The following is a 19,184-nucleotide window of genomic DNA, read 5'->3' as shown; positions in this document are numbered from 1 at the left end:
TATCTATTCTACTTTTACGTCTACTTTAGTTAGAAATAACTGAGAGTCAAATGATCTCACTAAGTGGCTGGGTCTAGACTGGATCTAGATCATAAGATCAAACCGCTTTGGGACAGATATGGGTCAAGCTGGACTCGGAACCGAGCCGACCCATTCGTGCTCTCATCGCCAATGCTAATTTTCGAATAAAAATTCTCTGGGAGATCCCCTAAAGTGCGTGATATTGAGGCTTTTCATCTGTACCTCACGTCAGGGAATACTGTGAATCTCAAAGCAGTGGCCAAGCAAACTAGATCGGACTCAGGGAACACCCGTAAATTTCCTCAACGCCTCGTCATTTATTCCCATCCTTTGATCCCCTTCCCATCGCTTCTCTTCTTTCTTCTGCATAGTTATTTCTTTTCTCGTTCTAGTACGCCGTAGGCCGCTATGAACCGGGTGGTGAGGCAGTTGTCGTCGTCCCTGCCGTTTCTCCGGCGGGCGGAGCCGGCGGTCGGTGTGGGGTCGGCGGCGGGGGCAGCGGCGCACGAGAAGCAGTGGAGCAGGGGCATAAGGGTGAGGGTGAAGGACGGGAATCTGGAGCAAGCGTTGGCCATCATGCAGCGGAAGATGGCGGCCAGCGGGATGGAGCGGCTTATCCGGCGGCAGGTTGATTACCACCTCAAGGACTCGGAGAAGCGCGTCCTCGCCCGCAAGAACCTCCAGTACCGCGTCCGCTCCCAGGAGCTCGCCCGCAAGCTCCGCACCATTCTCATAAAAAAGATCAGGTCTGCCCTTCCCTAACCTTTTAAACCCTAAGAAAAACCCTAATCTCCGGGATTTTTTTTACTTTTTATTTATTTTTGAAATATTTTTGTTGAGTTACTTGGAGTTTTACTTTAATATTGCAGTATCTGTCTTTTTTGAGGAACAATATTTCAATTTGTCATTTTGCATGGCATAAGCGCAAATTTAGGTTCAGTGAGAAAGGGAAAACAAGATAAAAAAGTTGAAAAGGAATTTTTTATCCTTTCTCTCCATAAAAGAATAATTGCGTATTTATTTTCTTACAACAAAGCCTATTAGAACAACATGCGAACAGTTTGCATATATGTTCCATTAGAGGACAGGGTTAGTGTCATATTTGATGTTTGGCACACTTAGATCGTTAGAATAATTATAGCTTTGACAACACTTGGATCTTTAAAATCAAACCAACGAGCACATAGATTAAAAAAAAAATGACAACCAACAAATTCATCAAACTGTAAAGAAGCATGGATTTTCTCCAGACAACAAAAGATTGATATCTAATCATGAATCAAAGGTCATGTTACAATATGAACATATTTCTACTAGACAAAAGCATGGACTTACGTCCTAGAAAGGACTGCTTTATTTGTAGCCTTATGAAATAAGAGTCAGCCTCAATGTAGCCATAAAGACAGGGAGGATGTGGGTATCTTTGGCACAATAACATTGAATAGGATAACACCATGTCCTTTCTATGTTTTAGACTTCATTTTAACGTGGATATGAAGTTGATCCAGTTAAAATTTGCAGTCTGTCATGACCAGTAAAAATTACAATGCTTTGAAACATATCACATGCGCGTATGCCAACACTTAAAACTTGCATAATTCTACTTCTTTTTGGCTGCACAATGAGGGGTAACCCTCCCCCTTAAGTTAAGCATTTTTGTTCAAGTCACTACTCAACTAGAAAGAAAACCAAGAGAGGATTTCAGGGACCATTTCTTAAAACCCCAATGTTCCAACAGCCTGCTTAAGTTTAAAGTGAAGCCATATGATTTATAAGATCAGGCCTAGAATCCTGAATAGTTGAAGCAACCAGCTTAAGTTTGGATTGATGGCTCATGAATTGAGAAGAAAGCCACTTGAGTACAAATGGACTTTCATTAGACAACCTTGAATGCTTGAGTGACGATGGGGCCTTACAGGTTGGTGAAAGCTTGGCCTTTTTCTGAATGATTTCTTGGGCCATTTTTGGATAGGGATTGACTGACTGTCCAACAAATTTTTGGATAAGCATAATAAGATTGAAGTAGGGGTAATTGGTGGGCTACTCATGAACTCATCAAGGTTGGTTGCCGTTCGGACAAGCTCTTAACATGTAGAGAACAACGTTGGACGCAGTTGATAATATGTCGTAGTAAGTAGGACAAAGGAAATCATGTGCCATAGATTGTCAAGCAAAAGGAACAGAAGCAGATATTGTTGAGGATGAAGGACCAAACACTTCTAGGGTGAGCTAGACTTGCTTGATCCCGTATGTAGCCATGTGCTCTTGGTACAAAGAGTGTGGCACTCATCCTAAAGTGGGAGGTTTTAACCTTTTTTCTTCTTACTTTAAGTCTGGTTTATTCTTTGCTATTTACAAAACTAAACAAGGAAAAAACTTAAAAATAGGAGAATACTTGTAGCGAGGAGAGCGAGGGGTTACCACTGCCTTTATCCTAGCTGTGTGCCATCATCAAATCACTTCAACAACATTCAATGAGCATATCCAAAGATGAGGAGTCAGAAAAAAGAGTTGATGGTGATGGAGTCCAATCTTCCGCTAAAACCTTGCTTTGGTGTTTTCTTAGGAAATTTTTGAAATTGATTGATTGCCCACCCGAGCCTTGGCATGCCTGAGAACTACAAGGAAATCAATAGAGGAGTTGTTGCTTCACAATTGTAGTAAGAGGTAGGCGGTAGAGTAGATCTCTCATTCAGGTGGGATGGTGGGGGAAATGGATTTATATGATCTTTGTTGAATAACCATCAACAAAGATGGGGAGTTAAGAGTGTTGAATTTGGTCAAAAATAATAGTCAATGAGGAGAAAGGAGGTTCCCCATTCTTCTCCAACTCCAGGCATTTTTTGCTATTTATTATTTAATCTTGTTTAAAAAAAAGTTGCAGCACTGCACCCTAGATGTGTATGTCCAAAAGAAGAAGCGCATGGACATGGATACTGGGAGAGAGTGAACTGCAGGTTATGTTTTATCAAATAGACTAGACTTAAACACCACAACTAGTTATGACTAAATCAACACATTTTGAACTGCTAAGATGATTTAAGTTAAACTTAATGGCCATGATGGCTTGTGGAAGAAATACTATTCGTGCTTTATTTATGTATATATATTTGATTACAACTGAAGAAAATCTTGGTAGGGTCTTCCAAAATTTTAATGTAAGGGTTTTAAATATATGGAAGAGACCAAAGGAAGACCTATGTAAAATTGATTGGAATACATCTGTGAAGCAGTCCGCATTTGAAGATGGGAAGTCTGATTTGGATAGCTAGCAAGACATGGTTGAGAGTTGACTTGTATGCCATGGCAATGCTGATCCACTATTAGTTTAGGTCTTATACTCCCTTCTTATGGTGATTTGATTAGTTATTTAAATATATATAATTGCATTTTCTGTAAACAAGTATGTTTATTGTGTTTGTTTGAAGCTCTGGAAGAGGAAGATGTTACCAATGTCCTAGAAATATTTTCTTCAAATAATCTATCTATTGTTGTGAAAGACTTAACTTCGTGAAGGTTACATTTTCAAAATTATAGTGAATATTGTTATTGCCTGGATTACTATCTGATCCGGGACGATCTCTAGTACTTACGAGCGTCTTGGTTGTCTCAGCCCCACGCCAGAGGAACCACACGATGCGCGGGAGGAAGCGCGTTCCGAGTTCCATGCGAGGAGAACCATACCCGACGTGTGTTTTGAGTTCCATGCGAGGAGGAGAACCATCCCGACGTGAAGATGATGGTGAGTCCCATGCATTCGCCAAGCAGGAGGAAGCTCGAGCCGAGCCATCCCGCATCATGCACGGTAACCATTGCATGGACGTGGGAGTGAGGAGCGTGGGATGCGTGTTCCAAGCCTACTCCCGAGCCATCACGCATCCGCGCCTGGGTCCCACCTCAAGAACTATGCACAACGGATGGGGGAAGTTTTCCGAACTAACCCGCGTGACGCACGAGTTTTGTTGCATGGCATAATCTCATGCAACGTGGGACCCGGGAGGCTTTGAAGTACCTCTAAGCCATGCATGGCTATTGGGGAGAACGTGGGATGTGGGGGAGTAGCATGGGAAGCCAGTTCTTTGTTCCATGCAGTTGCACCACATAACCACTCCACATCTTGCTCACTCCAGAGGAAGTGGTCCACGTCGGGTTCGTGGGATTATGGGAGAAAGAAGGAGCTTTTGTAACAGGGAGAGAAAGAGAGAGCTGGAGAGAGAAGCTTGGGAGTTCAAAGGAAGAGATAGCCTCTGTAGTAGGGAGTAGACCTTGTAACAGAGAGAGTCACATCAGTGTATGAGAGCTCTTCCCAATATAACCCCTTGGTCCCAAAACATTTCTCTCTCCTATTTTGACGATCAGAACGAAGGCTTTGCGATTCTATCTCCCTCGTTCGGATCAAGTTTTGGTATCAGAGCACTAGATTCTTGCCTGTGCATGGTTCTAACCAAATCTGGCTACCAGGCCACCGGCGAACCCTTCTCCGTCTTGGAAGTTCATCGTCGGCCAATAAAGAAGACTGAACCTTCATCAGCGATGTCCGCCGACAATGAGCAGGAACCGGACCAGCTCGACCTTACTGCAAAGGTTGATCGGCTGTCCAGTCAGCTGGAATCCGTCATCGCGTGGATCCACACCCGGACATCTTCTTTACCACCAGCAAGGGCCAAAGAGGATGACGGTGATTTTCCTTCCCCAAGGGTGCGCGTAATGGCTGCCAAAAACAAGACTGAGGGCACCTCGGTTTTGAAGGAGGATGACGACTACGATCCTGATGGTGCAAGCATCGCGACGCTGGTAGAAGAGAGGTCTCGGCCTTTTAAAGTCGAGGCTAGAATTGACATCCCGACGTTCGATGGCACCGTCGACGCGGAGAAGTTAGATTCCTGGATCGATCAACTGGAGACTTACTTCACCCTTTACGGGTTTAGTAGCCACGAGAAAGTCGCATTTGCACGACTTAAACTATCAAGCCATGCATTGGCTTGGTGGAACTCGTACCTGAAGGACAACAGTGACAAGGAGGTGACATGGGGAGAATTCTCTCGTCTCCTTCGCCAGGAATTCTACCCAATGGGATACTCACAAGATCGATGGTTCCGCTGGCACAACCTTAAACAGCGCCACAACCAGACCGTGCAAGAATACACCACCGAGTTCCGGCGTCTAGCGGTGACGCTGGGCATCTCCCTCGACAATGAAGATGTCTTCACCAAATATGTGGCTGGTCTGCATCGACAAATTCAGAACGAGATACGACTGTACAATGCGACCGGCGTCTCGAGTGCTAGTGGTATTGCCATGGCTATCGAGTTAAAAAACAAACCCGGCGAACAGAAGGCCTCCGAAGGCGTCCAGAAAGGAACTTCTAACCATTTCCGTGACAAGAAGCACACTCGGAAAGGTAAACCTTCCTCTTCGTCGAATGTTGACAAGTTCTGTGAACATTGCAAAATTTCAGGACATGAGAAGGGGAAGTGCTGGAAACTCCATCCGGAACTATTCCCAAAAAAGTGGAAGAAGGATGACAAGAGCAAGCGCGCAGTGGTAACGACGGTTTTCACCGAAGCTGTCGAACTCGGGCGGGTCGAAGGTGTGGATAAGAGTCTGTCTCTGATGGTCGGGCCGAAGGAGACAGTCTCGAATCCGCCGACCGTACCCGATGAGAAGGAAGAGCTGTTCACCCTACGGATCCAAGTGAAACAAGAGGTGATAGAAGCCATTGTCGACACCGGCAGCCAGAAGAACCTGATCTCGGCCAGCTTAGTTCAAAAACTGGGATTGGAAACAACACCACATCCACGATCGTATCCACTTGGATGGATACAAAAGGATGTGGAACTTCGGATCAACCGCCAGTGCAAGTTCCGTTTCGCCATTACCAACCAGTACATCGATGAGGTAACATGTGAAGTAGTTCCTCTCGACATATGCCAGGTGATTTTTGGTAGCCCATATCTTTGGGAGCGTGATGCCATCTACTTCCGGCGAGCACAGAAATACCAGTTTGAAAAGGATGGGAAGAAGTACATCATTAACAAGGATAATGCCAGCCATGCTATTGATCTGGTGTCTGCCTGTCAGGCAAGAAGGATGGTGAATGCTTGCCAAAAGTTTGTGCTAGTAATGATCCGCCCGATAGAGTTTGAAAACAAGGTATCAGCACTAACCATGTCTTGTAGGGAATTGGAGAGCCAGATGGGGAAGCTACTCGGCGAGCATGCGGGCCTTTTTAAAGAGGCTTGCGGATTACCACCAAAGAGAGCAGTGGAACATGAAATCCAGCTTATTTCTGACTCAACGCTTCCTAACCTTGGCATGTACCGCAACTCGGTGTTGGAAAATGAGGAGATCAAGCGGCAGGTGAATGAACTGCTCGAAGGTGGTGTCATCAAACCGAGCAGCTCCCCCTGCGGCTCGCCGGTAGTGCTTGTGCCGAAGAAAGATGGAGGGTGGAGAATGTGTATTGACTACCGCGCTCTCAACAAGATTACTATTAAGAATCGGTACCCTCTTCCACGCATTGATGACTTGCTGGACCAGTTGAAGCACGCCACTGTCTTCACCAAGCTGGGCCTGAAATCCGGATATTATCAAGTCCGGATCCGCGACGACGATACCTGGAAGACCGCATTCAAAACGCGGCAGGGGCTATTCGAATGGCTAGTAATGCCATTCGGACTCTGTAATGCTCCCGCCACCTTCATGCGGCTGATGAACGACGCTCTCCGGCCGTACATCGACGACTTCGTCATTGTATACCTTGACGACATCCTGATCTACAGCCGGTCATGGGAGGAGCACTTGACGCATGTGCGTAAGGTGTTCGAATTGCTGGAGAAATATCAGTTGCGCCTGAACCAAAAAAAATGCGAGTTCGGGAAGCGGACCTTGGTGTATCTTGGGTTCGTGGTGGGCGAAGGGGAGTTACGAGTCGACCCGGACAAAGTGAAGGCAATCAGAGATTGGCCCAGGCCCCGGTCTATAACTGAGGTCCGGAGCTTCATGGGTGCTTGTCAATACCTAAGAAAATTCATCCGGAACTTCTCTATTCTGGCCTCCTCGCTGCATGCGTTAACGAAAGCCAATCAAAAGTTTGAATGGACTTCGAAACATGAGGATACCTTCCTTCTATTAAAGAGGAAGATCAGTGAAGCGCCTGTTCTCGCTTTGCCCAATCTTCAGAGACCATTCGAGCTTGAAGCAGATGCGTCAGGGTACGCCATGGGAGCTGTGCTACTGCAAGAAGGGCGGCCCGTGGCATACCATTCTGAGATGTTCCAAGGGGCTCAGAAAAACTACCCAACGTACGACAAGGAGTTGCTTGCCCTACATCAAGCGGTAAAACACTGGCGAGTCTATCTCTTGGGCAAGGAAACAGTGGTGCACACCGACCACCGGCCGCTCCAATATCTGCAAACTCAGTCCAGGTTGCAGCAGGCGCGTCATATGAAATGGATGACGTACCTCCAACAGTTCAACCTGGTGATCAAATACAAGAAACGCATACACAACAAAATGGCTGACATGCTCTCGAGACCGCCAGCCGCAACCCTTTGCTTATCAGCGGTTATGCAAGTGCAGCCAACCACCCATGAGGAGTACGCCGGCTGGTATTCAGAAGACCTTGATTTTCAAGGCGCACTAGCAGATGTTGAAGCAAGGAGGCCAACCGAGTTTGTCCTACGGGATAAACTCCTCTACAAAGGAGAGCTGCTATGCGTACCACGAGCGGCCGAACGTGTGTGCTGGATACGGGAGGCGCACACCTCAAAAGTAGCAGGTCACTTTGGAGTTACAAAGACTCTGCAGAATCTCCATCGATATGTCTTCTGGCCGCGGATACAGCAGGACGTGGTCCGATTTGTGAAGGGCTGCGTGTTGTGCAGCACATCCAAACCCGCCAATCGGAAGGTCGGGTTATACACTCCACTGCCTGTTCCGACACGCCCATGGGAAAGTGTCTCAATGGACTTCTTGGGTGGCCTTCCAAAGACACGGCGGGGACATGACTACCTATTTGTTGTAGTCGATAGGTTCTCAAAAATGGTGGTGCTCATGCCTTGCAAGAAGAGTATCACAGGTGAAGAGGCGGCACGGCTTTTTTTTGAGAATGTGTGGAAAATCTTCGGGCTTCCCAGCTCAATTGTTTCCGACCGTGACAGTCGTTTCCTAAGCAAATTCTGGTGTTCTCTGTGGGCCAAGATGGACACAAAGCTTAAACGGAGCACGGCCTTCCATCCACAAACGGATGGCCAGACCGAGGTTGTCAACCGGACCATTGTCCATCTTCTCCGGGGCTACAATGCTCGGCATCCTAAAACTTGGGACGATAGCATTGCTTTCCTACAATTTGCCATCAATCACACGGTGCACAGCTCGACGAACAAAGCTCTAGCCGAAGTTTGCTTGGGTTTTCTACCACAAAGCCCTTTTGACTTGGAGTTCACGATCGGGCCTAGAGATGGGCACTGGGCCGGGCCGCCCACGGCCCGGCACGGCACGGCACGAAGCGGGCCGTGCCTGGCACGGCCCGCCAGCTACAGTGCCGGGCCGTGCCTGGCACGGCCCCTTTGATAGGGCCGTGCTGGGCTAGAGGTTTCTGGCCAGCGGGCCGTGCCAGGCACGGCCCGCTTCGGGCCTGGGCCGGCACGGCCCGGTCTAGGTCCGCGGGCCAAGCACGGCACGGCCCGCGGGCCAAGCACGGCACGGCCCGCGGGCCAGCACGGCACGGCCCATAAGGGCCTGGGCCGGGCTGGCACGCGAGCCTGGCACGGTCCGGGCCTGGGCCCGGCTCGGCCCGATAAATTTTTTTTAATAAATTAATAAATATTGAACACTAAGAAATCTTGATTTATGAATATAAAGCCACCTTAATGGTGGGGGGTTTGGCATAGACCCCTACCAGTTTATTAATTTAAATCAAAATGGTACATGAAGGGAGGTTTGGACCTTGGTCTGACCTCTAGATTCTAGAATACAATAAGAAACTAAGAAAGGGCCGAGGTTTGGACCTTGGTCTGACCTCCAGAATACAATAAAAATGTACAATTATAAAAAATTAAGAAATCTTACTAATCATCAGTGATTCAGTGAATCAGTATTCACTCTTCAGTCTTCAGTCTTCAGTCTTCAGTCTTCAGTCTTCAGTCTTCAGTCTTCAGTAGTGTTTGTATCATCATCATCAGAGGATGTTGTATTATGTCCACCTTTATCTTGAAGTCTTGCCTCAGCATCCAGCCAATCCTTGAAGCAGAGAAGCATCTCCACTGTTTCGCCCGTCATCCTACTTCTCTTTTCGTCAAGAACACGCCGACCTGCACTAAAAGCGGATTCCGATGCTACCGTGGACATCGGCACAGCTAAAATATCGCGTGCAATTGCAGACATAACAGGATATTGATTTCTAACACTCTTCCACCAAGATAATACATCTAGATTCTCTATTTGATTTTCATCATATGCAGACTGAAGATCATTTCGTAAATAAAATTCTAGTTCACTACTTAAAGATGAAGAAGATGAAGAGGAACTTGAAGCATGTGTGTGTCTTCTCTGTGCAATGAATGAAAAAATAGATGACGAACGAGAACTACTAGGAGGAATAGAGGTTTGTATTTGTGTTCTAGATCCACGAATTTTTTCATCATATATAGCATAAATATCATAAAGAAGTTGTCTTACCTCATCTTTAGCAGATTCAGCATCTTGATTCATATTTTCAGCGTATGCATCAAGTAAAATTAGCACGCCATTTAATTTAACTCTAGGATCAAATACAGCAGCTAAGTTATGCATAGGACATATTCTGTCCCAATATTCATTCCATTTAGATTCCATTAGGTGAATAATAGGCATTAAAACATCATCATATCTATGTTCTGCAAATTTTTGACTAATTATATATGCTTGTTGTAAAAATGAACATGAAGTAGGGTAATAAATACCAGAAAGAATATTGGTAGCATTATAAAAACTAAGCAAAAAATCTTCCAAAATTTTTTCTTTATTCCAATCAGTTTCAGTCAATGTAAATCCTAATCCACGATCATTAATATATGCACTTAATAAATTTTTATATGGGTATGCATCATGTATCATGCTATATGTGGAGTTCCAACGAGTAATTACATCAAGTTTAAATTTTTTAAAACGTTTACCATGATTTATGCATAATTTCTTAAATTCTTGAAGTCTTGATCTAGAAGCATGAATAAAAGAAACTGCATTTCTAATTTTTGAAATCACATCTTGAATCATGCCCATGCCAGCTTGAACAGAAAGATTTAAGATATGACATGCACATCTAATATGCAGTAAATTTCCATCTAATATGGGATGCAATGAGTCTTTTAATAATACAACAGCAAAATTATTATTAGATGCATTATCAAAAGTAATAGACATAATTTTATCATTAATATTATATGAACATGCAGTTTGATAAATTATATTTGAAATTTGTTGTCCAGAATGTAGAAAATCAAAAGCACGAAAAGCAAGAATACGTTTATTTAATTGCCAATCATTATCAATATAATGAGCAGTAATGGCAATAAAACAATTACTACCTACAGATGCTGACCAAATATCAGAAGTTAATGAAATTTTTACATTTAAAGTAGAAAGTGTTTCAATTAAATTTTGTTTCATTGCTAAAAAATTGGTCATAGCTACTCTTCTAAATGTACGCCTACTAGTTCTTTTGTAAGCAGGTTGTAGGTTTAATTGAACATATTCTTCAAAATTAAAAGATTTACATAAACTAAAAGGTAATTCATCCTTAACTATCCATTTTACAAGTGCTTTTCTTTGATTTTCATGATTATATGCAAAATTACCTACAAGTAATCCCCCTTGTATATTAAGGCTACTTTGAGTTTGAGCATGAGAATCATGCATCCTATGACTCTCTTGATGTCTTTTTAAATGCCCTGTTCCCCCACTACTACTACAACTATAAAGTTTGGCACATTTTTTACATTTAGCTTTCCAGACTCCCTCAACCATAACTCTATCAAATTCATTCCATACAGTACTAGTCCTCTTACGAGAAGAGGTTTGACCTTCACTCGGTTCACCAGTTCTAGAGGAACTAGGAACAGGGGGTTGGGGATTAGTTTCTTCTCCCTCAGAAACAGGAATGCCAAACTGACTTTCCTCAAAAGATGACATATCTATGATTAATTCAAAAAATAAAAACTAACCGCAAGGAGGAATTGAGTAGAGGGTCGGAGGGCAGAGGCAGAGCCGAGATTCCGAGCTTCCTCTTGTGCTCTCAACAGAAGCGACCTTCTCTTCTCAACAGGAACCTCCTCTTGTGTAGCACTTGAACAAACTAAAAATTAAATTGCTAGAAGAGCACTTTAGAGGAGAGAAATAATAGCAGTAGAGAAGGAGAGAATGAGAGGTTTGGTGTGGTGAGAATGAGGGAGGAATGGGCTATTTATAGAAGCCCCAAAATTTTTTTCCCCAAAATACCCCTCCATTCAGCCGTTATTGGACTGTTGGGAGGGGTAAAATCGACTTTTTCCCGAAAATAGCCGTTGGAAACGGCTATTTTCCCTCCCCCTCTCCAGACGGGCCGTGCCAGGCACGGCCCGTCTGGAGCCGTTACGGGCCGTGCCAGGCACGGCCCGTTTAGAGACGTTGCGGGCCGTGCCTGGCACGGCCCGTTTGCGCCCGTTACGGGCCGTGCCTGGCACGGCCCGTGCCGTGCCTGGCACGGCCCGTGCCGTGCCGTGCCCGTCCCGGCCCACCAATAGAGGGGCCGGGGGCCGGGCCGGGCTGGCCTTCCGTGCCTCACGGGCCGTGCTAGGCACGGCCAGCTTAGAATTTGGGCCCGGGGGGCCTGGGCCGGGCCGGCCCGGCACGGCCCGTTGCCCAACTCTAATCGGGCCTACACCACGAACAACCAGAGAAGGAAGTGATATGACAAGGGCACAAAAGTTCTTGGAAAACATCAGAAAGGTACACCAAGAGGTAGAACAACAGTTACAAAGGGCCCAGCGGAAATACAAAGAACGTCATGATCGGCACCGAGTCAGTGGTAATTTTCAGGTGGGTGATCTTGTTTGGTTACATCTGGGAAAGCAACAACTGAAAGGTGAAGGGAAAAAGCTTAAACCCATCCGTTATGGACCTTTTAAGATTCTTCGAAAGATCGACGACAATGCCTACCAACTAGAGCTGCCAGTATATATGGAAATGTACTCGGTTGTTAACATTGAAAAATTGAAGCCCTTTGAGCCGTCAATGCTGGACGACGAGCCGGGTGAGACATTACCGACTGTAGAGGACTTGGTTACCGCACAAGAAACTGTGTTGGCAGAAGATGCTATCTTGGAACGGAAGACAACCACAACCCGGCGCGGCACTAGGGAGTCCTTCCGAGTTGGACGAAAGGGCCAACGACCCAGTGCGGCAAAATGGTTCTCAAAGGAGACTGGGCAATCCCAGTTTCCCCACCTTCGGTTCTAGAACCAGCAGGAGCTGGCTCCTCCTAAGGAAGGGGAGCCGAAAACTTGATCCGAACGAGGGAGATAGAATCGCAAAGCCTTCGTTCTGATCGTCAAAATAGGAGAGAGAAATGTTTTGGGACCAAGGGGTTATATTGGGAAGAGCTCTCATACACTGATGTGACTCTCTCTGTTACAAGGTCTACTCCCTACTACAGAGGCTATCTCTTCCTTTGAACTCCCAAGCTTCTCTCTCCAGCTCTCTCTTTCTCTCCCTGTTACAAAAGCTCCTTCTTTCTCCCATAATCCCACGAACCCGACGTGGACCACTTCCTCTGGAGTGAGCAAGATGTGGAGTGGTTATGTGGTGCAACTGCATGGAACAAAGAACTGGCTTCCCATGCTACTCCCCCACATCCCACGTTCTCCCCAATAGCCATGCATGGCTTAGAGGTACTTCAAAGCCTCCCGGGTCCCACGTTGCATGAGATTATGCCATGCAACAAAACTCGTGCGTCACGCGGGTTAGTTCGGAAAACTTTCCCCATCCGTTGTGCATAGTTCTTGAGGTGGGACCCAGGCGCGGATGCGTGATGGCTCGGGAGTAGGCTTGGAACACGCATCCCACGCTCCTCACTCCCACGTCCATGCAATGGTTACCGTGCATGATGCGGGATGGCTCGGCTCGAGCTTCCTCCTGCTTGGCGAATGCATGGGACTCACCATCATCTTCACGTCGGGATGGTTCTCCTCCTCGCATGGAACTCAAAACACACGTCGGGTATGGTTCTCCTCGCATGGAACTCGGAACGCGCTTCCTCCCGCGCATCGTGTGGTTCCTCTGGCGTGGGGCTGAGACAACCAAGACGCTCGTAAGTGCTAGAGATCGTCCCGGATCACTATCCTATCAATATTTAAGAAATAATTAGTGCCAAGAGGTGAAAGTTGACTCAAGGAAAGAACCATGCCATTAGTTGTCACTTTTAGTGTCAAATGTTAGCCTGGTTATAAGAATCTGGCACAAGAAGATTGAAGTGCAACACAACTATGTAAATTTGTATGTATATCTTACTGCACCTAAAGAACCTCAAAATGGAACTTACACACTCTGCTGTCAAGTTGGAGCTAGATTTTAGGCATTGGCTTTTGCTTATTTTTAAGTGTTTTTAATGTGCACAATGCTTCAAATATAGTTTTAGAAAGACTTAGGAAAGTTCTCTAAGATTTCAGAGTCCATGCTTCAGATGTCTTTCTTCAAGATCTTTTAAATGCAAGATTCTAAATCCTGTGGGTGAGGGCATCCCAGATTCTTCATGAAATGGGACACCCTGCTTTCCTGCCCTATCCCGAGTTATCTCGTCAAGCTCAGTAGGTACCCTCTGTCTCTCACCCCTTCTTCTTTTCTTTATTTCTTTTTGTCTTTGCTTCTTTTCTTCATTTTTTCCCTTTCTTCCTTCTTTCCTCTATTCCATTCTTTCTTTTTCTTATTCTTTCCTTTATTTCTTTTCTTTTCTTTGTCTTTCTTTCCTTTCTTCCTTCTTCCTTCATTCTATCCTTTCCTTTTCTTCTTCCGCCCTTTATTTCTTTCCATTTCTTTGTCTTTCTTTTCCTTCTTCATTCTTTCCTTCCTTTCTTTTTCTTCTCCCTTCTTTCTTTTCCTTCTTTCCTTTTTCCTCTTCTTTCCTTTCTTCATTCTTTCCTTCCTTTTTTATTTTTCTTCTCCTTTCATTCCTTTCTTTCTTTTTCTTCTTGTTTCCATTCTTTCTTTTTTCCTTTTCTTTTTCTTCCTTCCTTTTCCTTTCCTCTTTGTTCTTTCCCCACATGGATGGGTTTCAGAGTCTTGCCATCATCCTAGTTCCCATTTTCTCACAAGAATGGACGGGATGGCCTGGACACTCGTTGTCCCTCCAGGATTTAGAACCGTGTTTGAATGTCCTTAATGAAGAAAAACAAAAAAAAACTTAAAAAAGGTCTTATTAGACTTACCTCATTCTTTTTCTTAGAAAAGTTCCGATTGTGTTCAGCCCAAGTGGTTGACACCCACCTTTTCTTTGGAACTCATTGATTATAATCCTATCTTGTTAAGGTTCTTTGAGATGTTTATGTAATGCAAGGTGCAAACTTTGAAATAATGATTAAATTTGGGTTTTAGCCTATTTCAGAATCAGATATTCTATTTGGACAACCTTAGATAAACTCGGATAAGACATTTTAGTTGTTATTTGTTGAGGAAATTTCATCAGCAAGATTTAAGGTGTCTTTAATTGTTAAGTCACTTGCTAAATTCGATGACACTTAGACATTCTTTAGCAGCCTATATCACAAACCATAGTGGCATCAAGTGTTTCATTTATAGTTGAGCAGCTATAACAGTAATGGTTGTTAAAATTGATTCCAACTAGGCATTCGTTCATTAAAAAAGGTATGTTGCTCTTTTTCTATTTTCTATTTCTTGTGACTAAAATGAATGTACTTAAAAGAAGTGGGAGTGAAATAACATATTTAATCATTTCTTAATCTCACCGCCCTCCCTCTCAACCCTAGAGATGCCTCCTTCCCTAGAAGCTAGAGCAAGGAGCAACCATCCCCAGCCAGCTACCTGCCCATCCACCTGTCCATCTCCAGTCAAAGGTCTTCCAGCAATTGTCCAACACTAGCAGCCCTCTAACCTGCTGGCAACCGTCTAATTATCCAAAAGCCTAGAAAGATCTTTTTTTTTATATTTTTGTTTCATTTTCTAACATTACCACATCTTCCCTTCCTTTTTGCCTCATTTACATCTTCTCTTTTATCATTTCATTGGGAAAATATTCCCCTTTTGCTCTCCTTTTCCTCCTATTCTTCCTCTTCATTTCATCTACATCTTCTTTCCCCTGTTTCATTGGGAAATTTTGTATTTTTTATGAATAGTTTTTTAAAATTTCTTTTGTTATCATTTATCACTTTTACATTTGATTTTGGATTATTGGCAAGTAATGAGACCAAGCCTTGTCTTTGACTAATCTATGCTCCTATTATGCTATAACAGTTTATTTGGTTGTATTATGTATAATTTGGAAAAAATGCTATTTTTGATATTTTATCTATTTTCTGCCTTTTCTTAACTGGACTGCTTATGACACTAGGCAGTCCACCTAGAAGCCCAGGCAATGCCTAGGCAGTTAGGGGTCCCTCCCAGCTAAGACCGCATAAATGCTTTGGCGACCTTGATAGAAAAGGAGTCAACTATCAAGCCAACATTGCTCAAAGCAAATATCTTTTTGATAAGAGATGTGCAAGGGCTGATTACTGTTTATGTCCATACGTACCTATTCATAGTACCAAAAATGTAATCTTTTCATGGATTTTAAAAATTACCATATCAATTTTCTTTTGATACACTTGTATCTAACATTGCTCATCACCAATATTGCCTTCTCTTCTCCTTGTTGGTTTAAGTTCCATCCTGTTTTCCCCTCTTCCATTTTTCTTCTTTTCAATTTCTTTATGCGAACATTCTGAAACTCACTATTTCTGTTACTTTTTAAATGCGATACTCATTTTTTTTGTTACTTAAGTTGTGCTAAATTATATATGATCTTCTTCATAGTATGGGATTTCATGCACATTTGGGTAACTTATATTGATGTAAATATAATTAAGATATGGGATGAATACACTTTAACCTTTCCTATGTGGCTATGGCACCTCTTTCCACAAACATGTTAGTTTCATGTTGATAAGTCCATATTCAGCCTCTCTAACTCATTTACTTGAGTCTTATTACTGCTGTTTCCTCTTAATTATCTAATTCACACTAACAAAACATTTTAGACTGTGGTTCCAATCTTATCAAGCATGGTGTTCCTTGTGTAAGTCCCTTGTTATCTGTAAATTAAGGTGTATTCTCCATGTCCATAATGAAACTGTGTAATGATTTTACATATTATGATTGTTGATGACACTATGTTTGTCTTTGTAAGGTTCCATCGACTAATTGAATGTTCTTGCTTTCTTAACAGGTTGATGTAGTGCTTACTTTAAAATTTTTATTGTTTGGTGGGCTAAGGCCCTAAAACAATAGGCTTATGTCAAGGATCAGCGCAAAGTCTATCTTTTTCTATTAACTATCGATGAGCTCACAGCTAATAAGATGATATGCCATGTTGTATGGACAAAATACTATTGATTGCTGAAAAGAAAATTAGATTACATATTAAATTAGACTTATGGAGGAAAAATTATAGGGCTTAAAGTTATTAGAACAAAGTCAGAGTATGCAGAATGCAAATTTAATGAGAATGAAAATAAAACATAATATCAATTAAGATTGATGGACAAGAGGTACCATAGAGTGATCAATTTCATTATTTAGGATCTATTATATGAAATAATAGGGAGATAGATGATGATGTATGTAATAGAATGAGAGCTGATTGGGCACATACCTTGAATACTTGAGGGAAAATTTTATAGAATTTTTTTAGTTTGTTTTGAAGGTTATGAGAAAAGAAGAGGAATACCTAAAGTAACATGGATAGATATTGTGAGGAAGAATATGAAGAAACTCGTAATGACATCAGGTGGTCCTAGATTGGAATACTTGGTGAATGAGGATCTTCATAAAAATCATCTTGTAATGCATATGCAAATGGTACATGCCTAGTACTTATTTGATTTTCCAAAGAACAAAGTTTTTTTTTTTCTTTTCGGGGTTGGGGGGTGGGTGGGGGTGGCTACATCTCATTTACTCGAACTTTGTCAAATGATTTCATGACTTACCACTTATAAATGTCGCTCTGATTTCTAACGTAAGAGGACATATGTATGCTTTCAGCCTGTTGATGCTTGCAATTATTCAAAGTTCTATGCTTGAATTGAGTAATGTATTGTTTTCAGTTATTAGAATGTGGGTTATAATACGATTTCAAATTAACCTGGGTTATAGTAGGATTTCTACAAAGTAGCTATTTTTTGGCCTTGATCAAATTTTTTTTTCTTTTGTTCTGATGCAGAGGTCACTGAGACCAGCTCTGGTGGTGGGAGAGCAAGCGTTAGGGGAACTACTTGTGAGATCGCCATAAAGGATCTGTTCTTTTTCCTAGTTTCATGTGCTTGTGCATGTAGATGCTGAACATGCAGTAAGTGTATGCTTTCCTCTTTAGACCTCTGTGAAGGATCTAATCATTTTATTTGGAATATGTTCTCTTTTCATCCTTGTGAATTGTCTGAAGATAGACATCAGGAATATAACTATGAAATATAGCTATTACTAGGCCCTTGTTTCTTCTGAGGGCTGATATGGTGGTAACACATTGATGAGCTGCGACGAACCGCAATCAAGGCTGTGTGGTTTAAAACCCTTGAGTAGTGTGGATTTGCATAGGATGACTCTGCAACAAGGATAAATACTGGTTTTGGCCGTGTTTGCTGCTTGGTCAGACATTAGTTAATTTGCTGGAAGATACTGTGGGAGTAGTAACTAACATCAACCTACCTGCCAGCCTAATGTTCTATTTTTTTCTTTTTTTGAAAAAAACTTTGTTGTATTTTATTTATCAATAGAATGCAAGCTTTCGATTTCTTCTAAAAGTCAACTTTGATGGGTCTGTTTCGGACGGAGGCACGAGGGGGGTGCGGGTTTTGTCAACAGGGACTTGAACTTTAGGATGGTGACAGCGGGTGACTGTCAGTTATTCGACATTTTAGTTCTCGGTGCGGAGTTGAAGGTCGTCTGGGCGAATTTTTGACATTCGCGGTGGCATGTGCTACAGGCTAGCTTAATCATTCTGAAGGTGACTCGGCCACGGTGATCAGATGGATTCAGAGAGGTTTGAGGGGTGCTGGCTTGGATCATCTTTTGCTTCGAGACATCTGGATTATGGTAAGAGATGGAGGGCCTTCTAGGCCAAGCATATATTTAGAGGCTAATGGGTCTGCGGATTGGGTGGTTGTCTATACGGCCAGTCATTTCAGAAATATCATGTGGGTCGGAAAGGAAGAGTTGCCTCAGATATTCCGTGATCTTTTAACTTTATTGGACTACTTCCTTTAGCAATAAATAAATAAATAATAATAACAATAATAATAACCTCCCGGTTCTTCGATCACGACTGTCCATGGTTCGAACCGAGCACCTCCCAGTAAATAATACTTCCCTCGAGCCACGTTGCTCTGAAGCAACTCCACCTGAGAAGCAGGAAAAGGAAGAAGAGAGGCTCTCTTATATGAATGAGTAGCCGCTTTTACCAAAAAAAAAAAGAAAAAAAAAAAGAAGAAGAGAAGCTCCAAAAGCTCGAGTGGCGGCGGTGGCGGGGGATCGAGGGAAAAGCGACGCACAGAAACCCCTGGAGAAACCCTAGACCGAATGCCCCCATCCGCTGGAGATGGCGGAGGAACGGCTCCGGACGGCCGGAATATCGAGGCGGGTGGGGCGAAGGAGGCAGTCGGAGGGTCTAATCGGAGCCCTTCGACCACCGGCCGTTGGAGGGAGAAGCGGGCAGCGGCGGACCGAACGAAGACGAATGAAGGAGCGTACGATGAGAAGAACGATGGGGGCGGCGAAGGATACCGGGGAGGTTAGCGGATCCCGGAAGTCCGCGTCGGATACGTCGCCAGAACCCCTATGGGCAGCGGGGTAAGGAGAAGGCGCCCGGTGGGCTTATCGACCAAAGCGCAAGTTCCGGTCGTCGAGGGTTGTCGGAGGCGAAGCGGCGAGGATGGCGGAGA

General features: G+C 43.7%; 1 protein-coding gene across 1 annotated transcript; it reads left to right on the top strand.

Annotated features, from left to right (window-relative positions):
• Nucleotides 1–308: 308 nt before the first annotated feature.
• LOC103711319 lies at nucleotides 309–17,755 on the top strand. Its single transcript, XM_008797419.3, has 2 exons — nucleotides 309–767; nucleotides 17,471–17,755. Exons 1-2 carry the CDS (start codon nucleotides 430–432, stop codon nucleotides 17,478–17,480), a joined length of 348 nt encoding a protein of 115 aa, XP_008795641.1. The 5' UTR covers nucleotides 309–429; the 3' UTR covers nucleotides 17,481–17,755.
• Nucleotides 17,756–19,184: the final 1,429 nt, after the last annotated feature.

The sequence above is a fragment of the Phoenix dactylifera genome, unplaced genomic scaffold (genome assembly GCF_009389715.1).
Source record: "Phoenix dactylifera cultivar Barhee BC4 unplaced genomic scaffold, palm_55x_up_171113_PBpolish2nd_filt_p 000566F, whole genome shotgun sequence".
NCBI lineage: Eukaryota > Viridiplantae > Streptophyta > Magnoliopsida > Arecales > Arecaceae > Phoenix > Phoenix dactylifera.
The sequence above is the reverse complement of the archived record's forward strand: the minus strand, read 5'-3'. Positions and strand labels throughout refer to the sequence as shown.

Coding starts and splice junctions, on each gene's coding strand:
- LOC103711319 (XM_008797419.3), top strand. CDS start 430: ATGAACCGGGTGGTGAGGCAGTTGTCGTCGTCCCTGCCGTTTCTCCGG.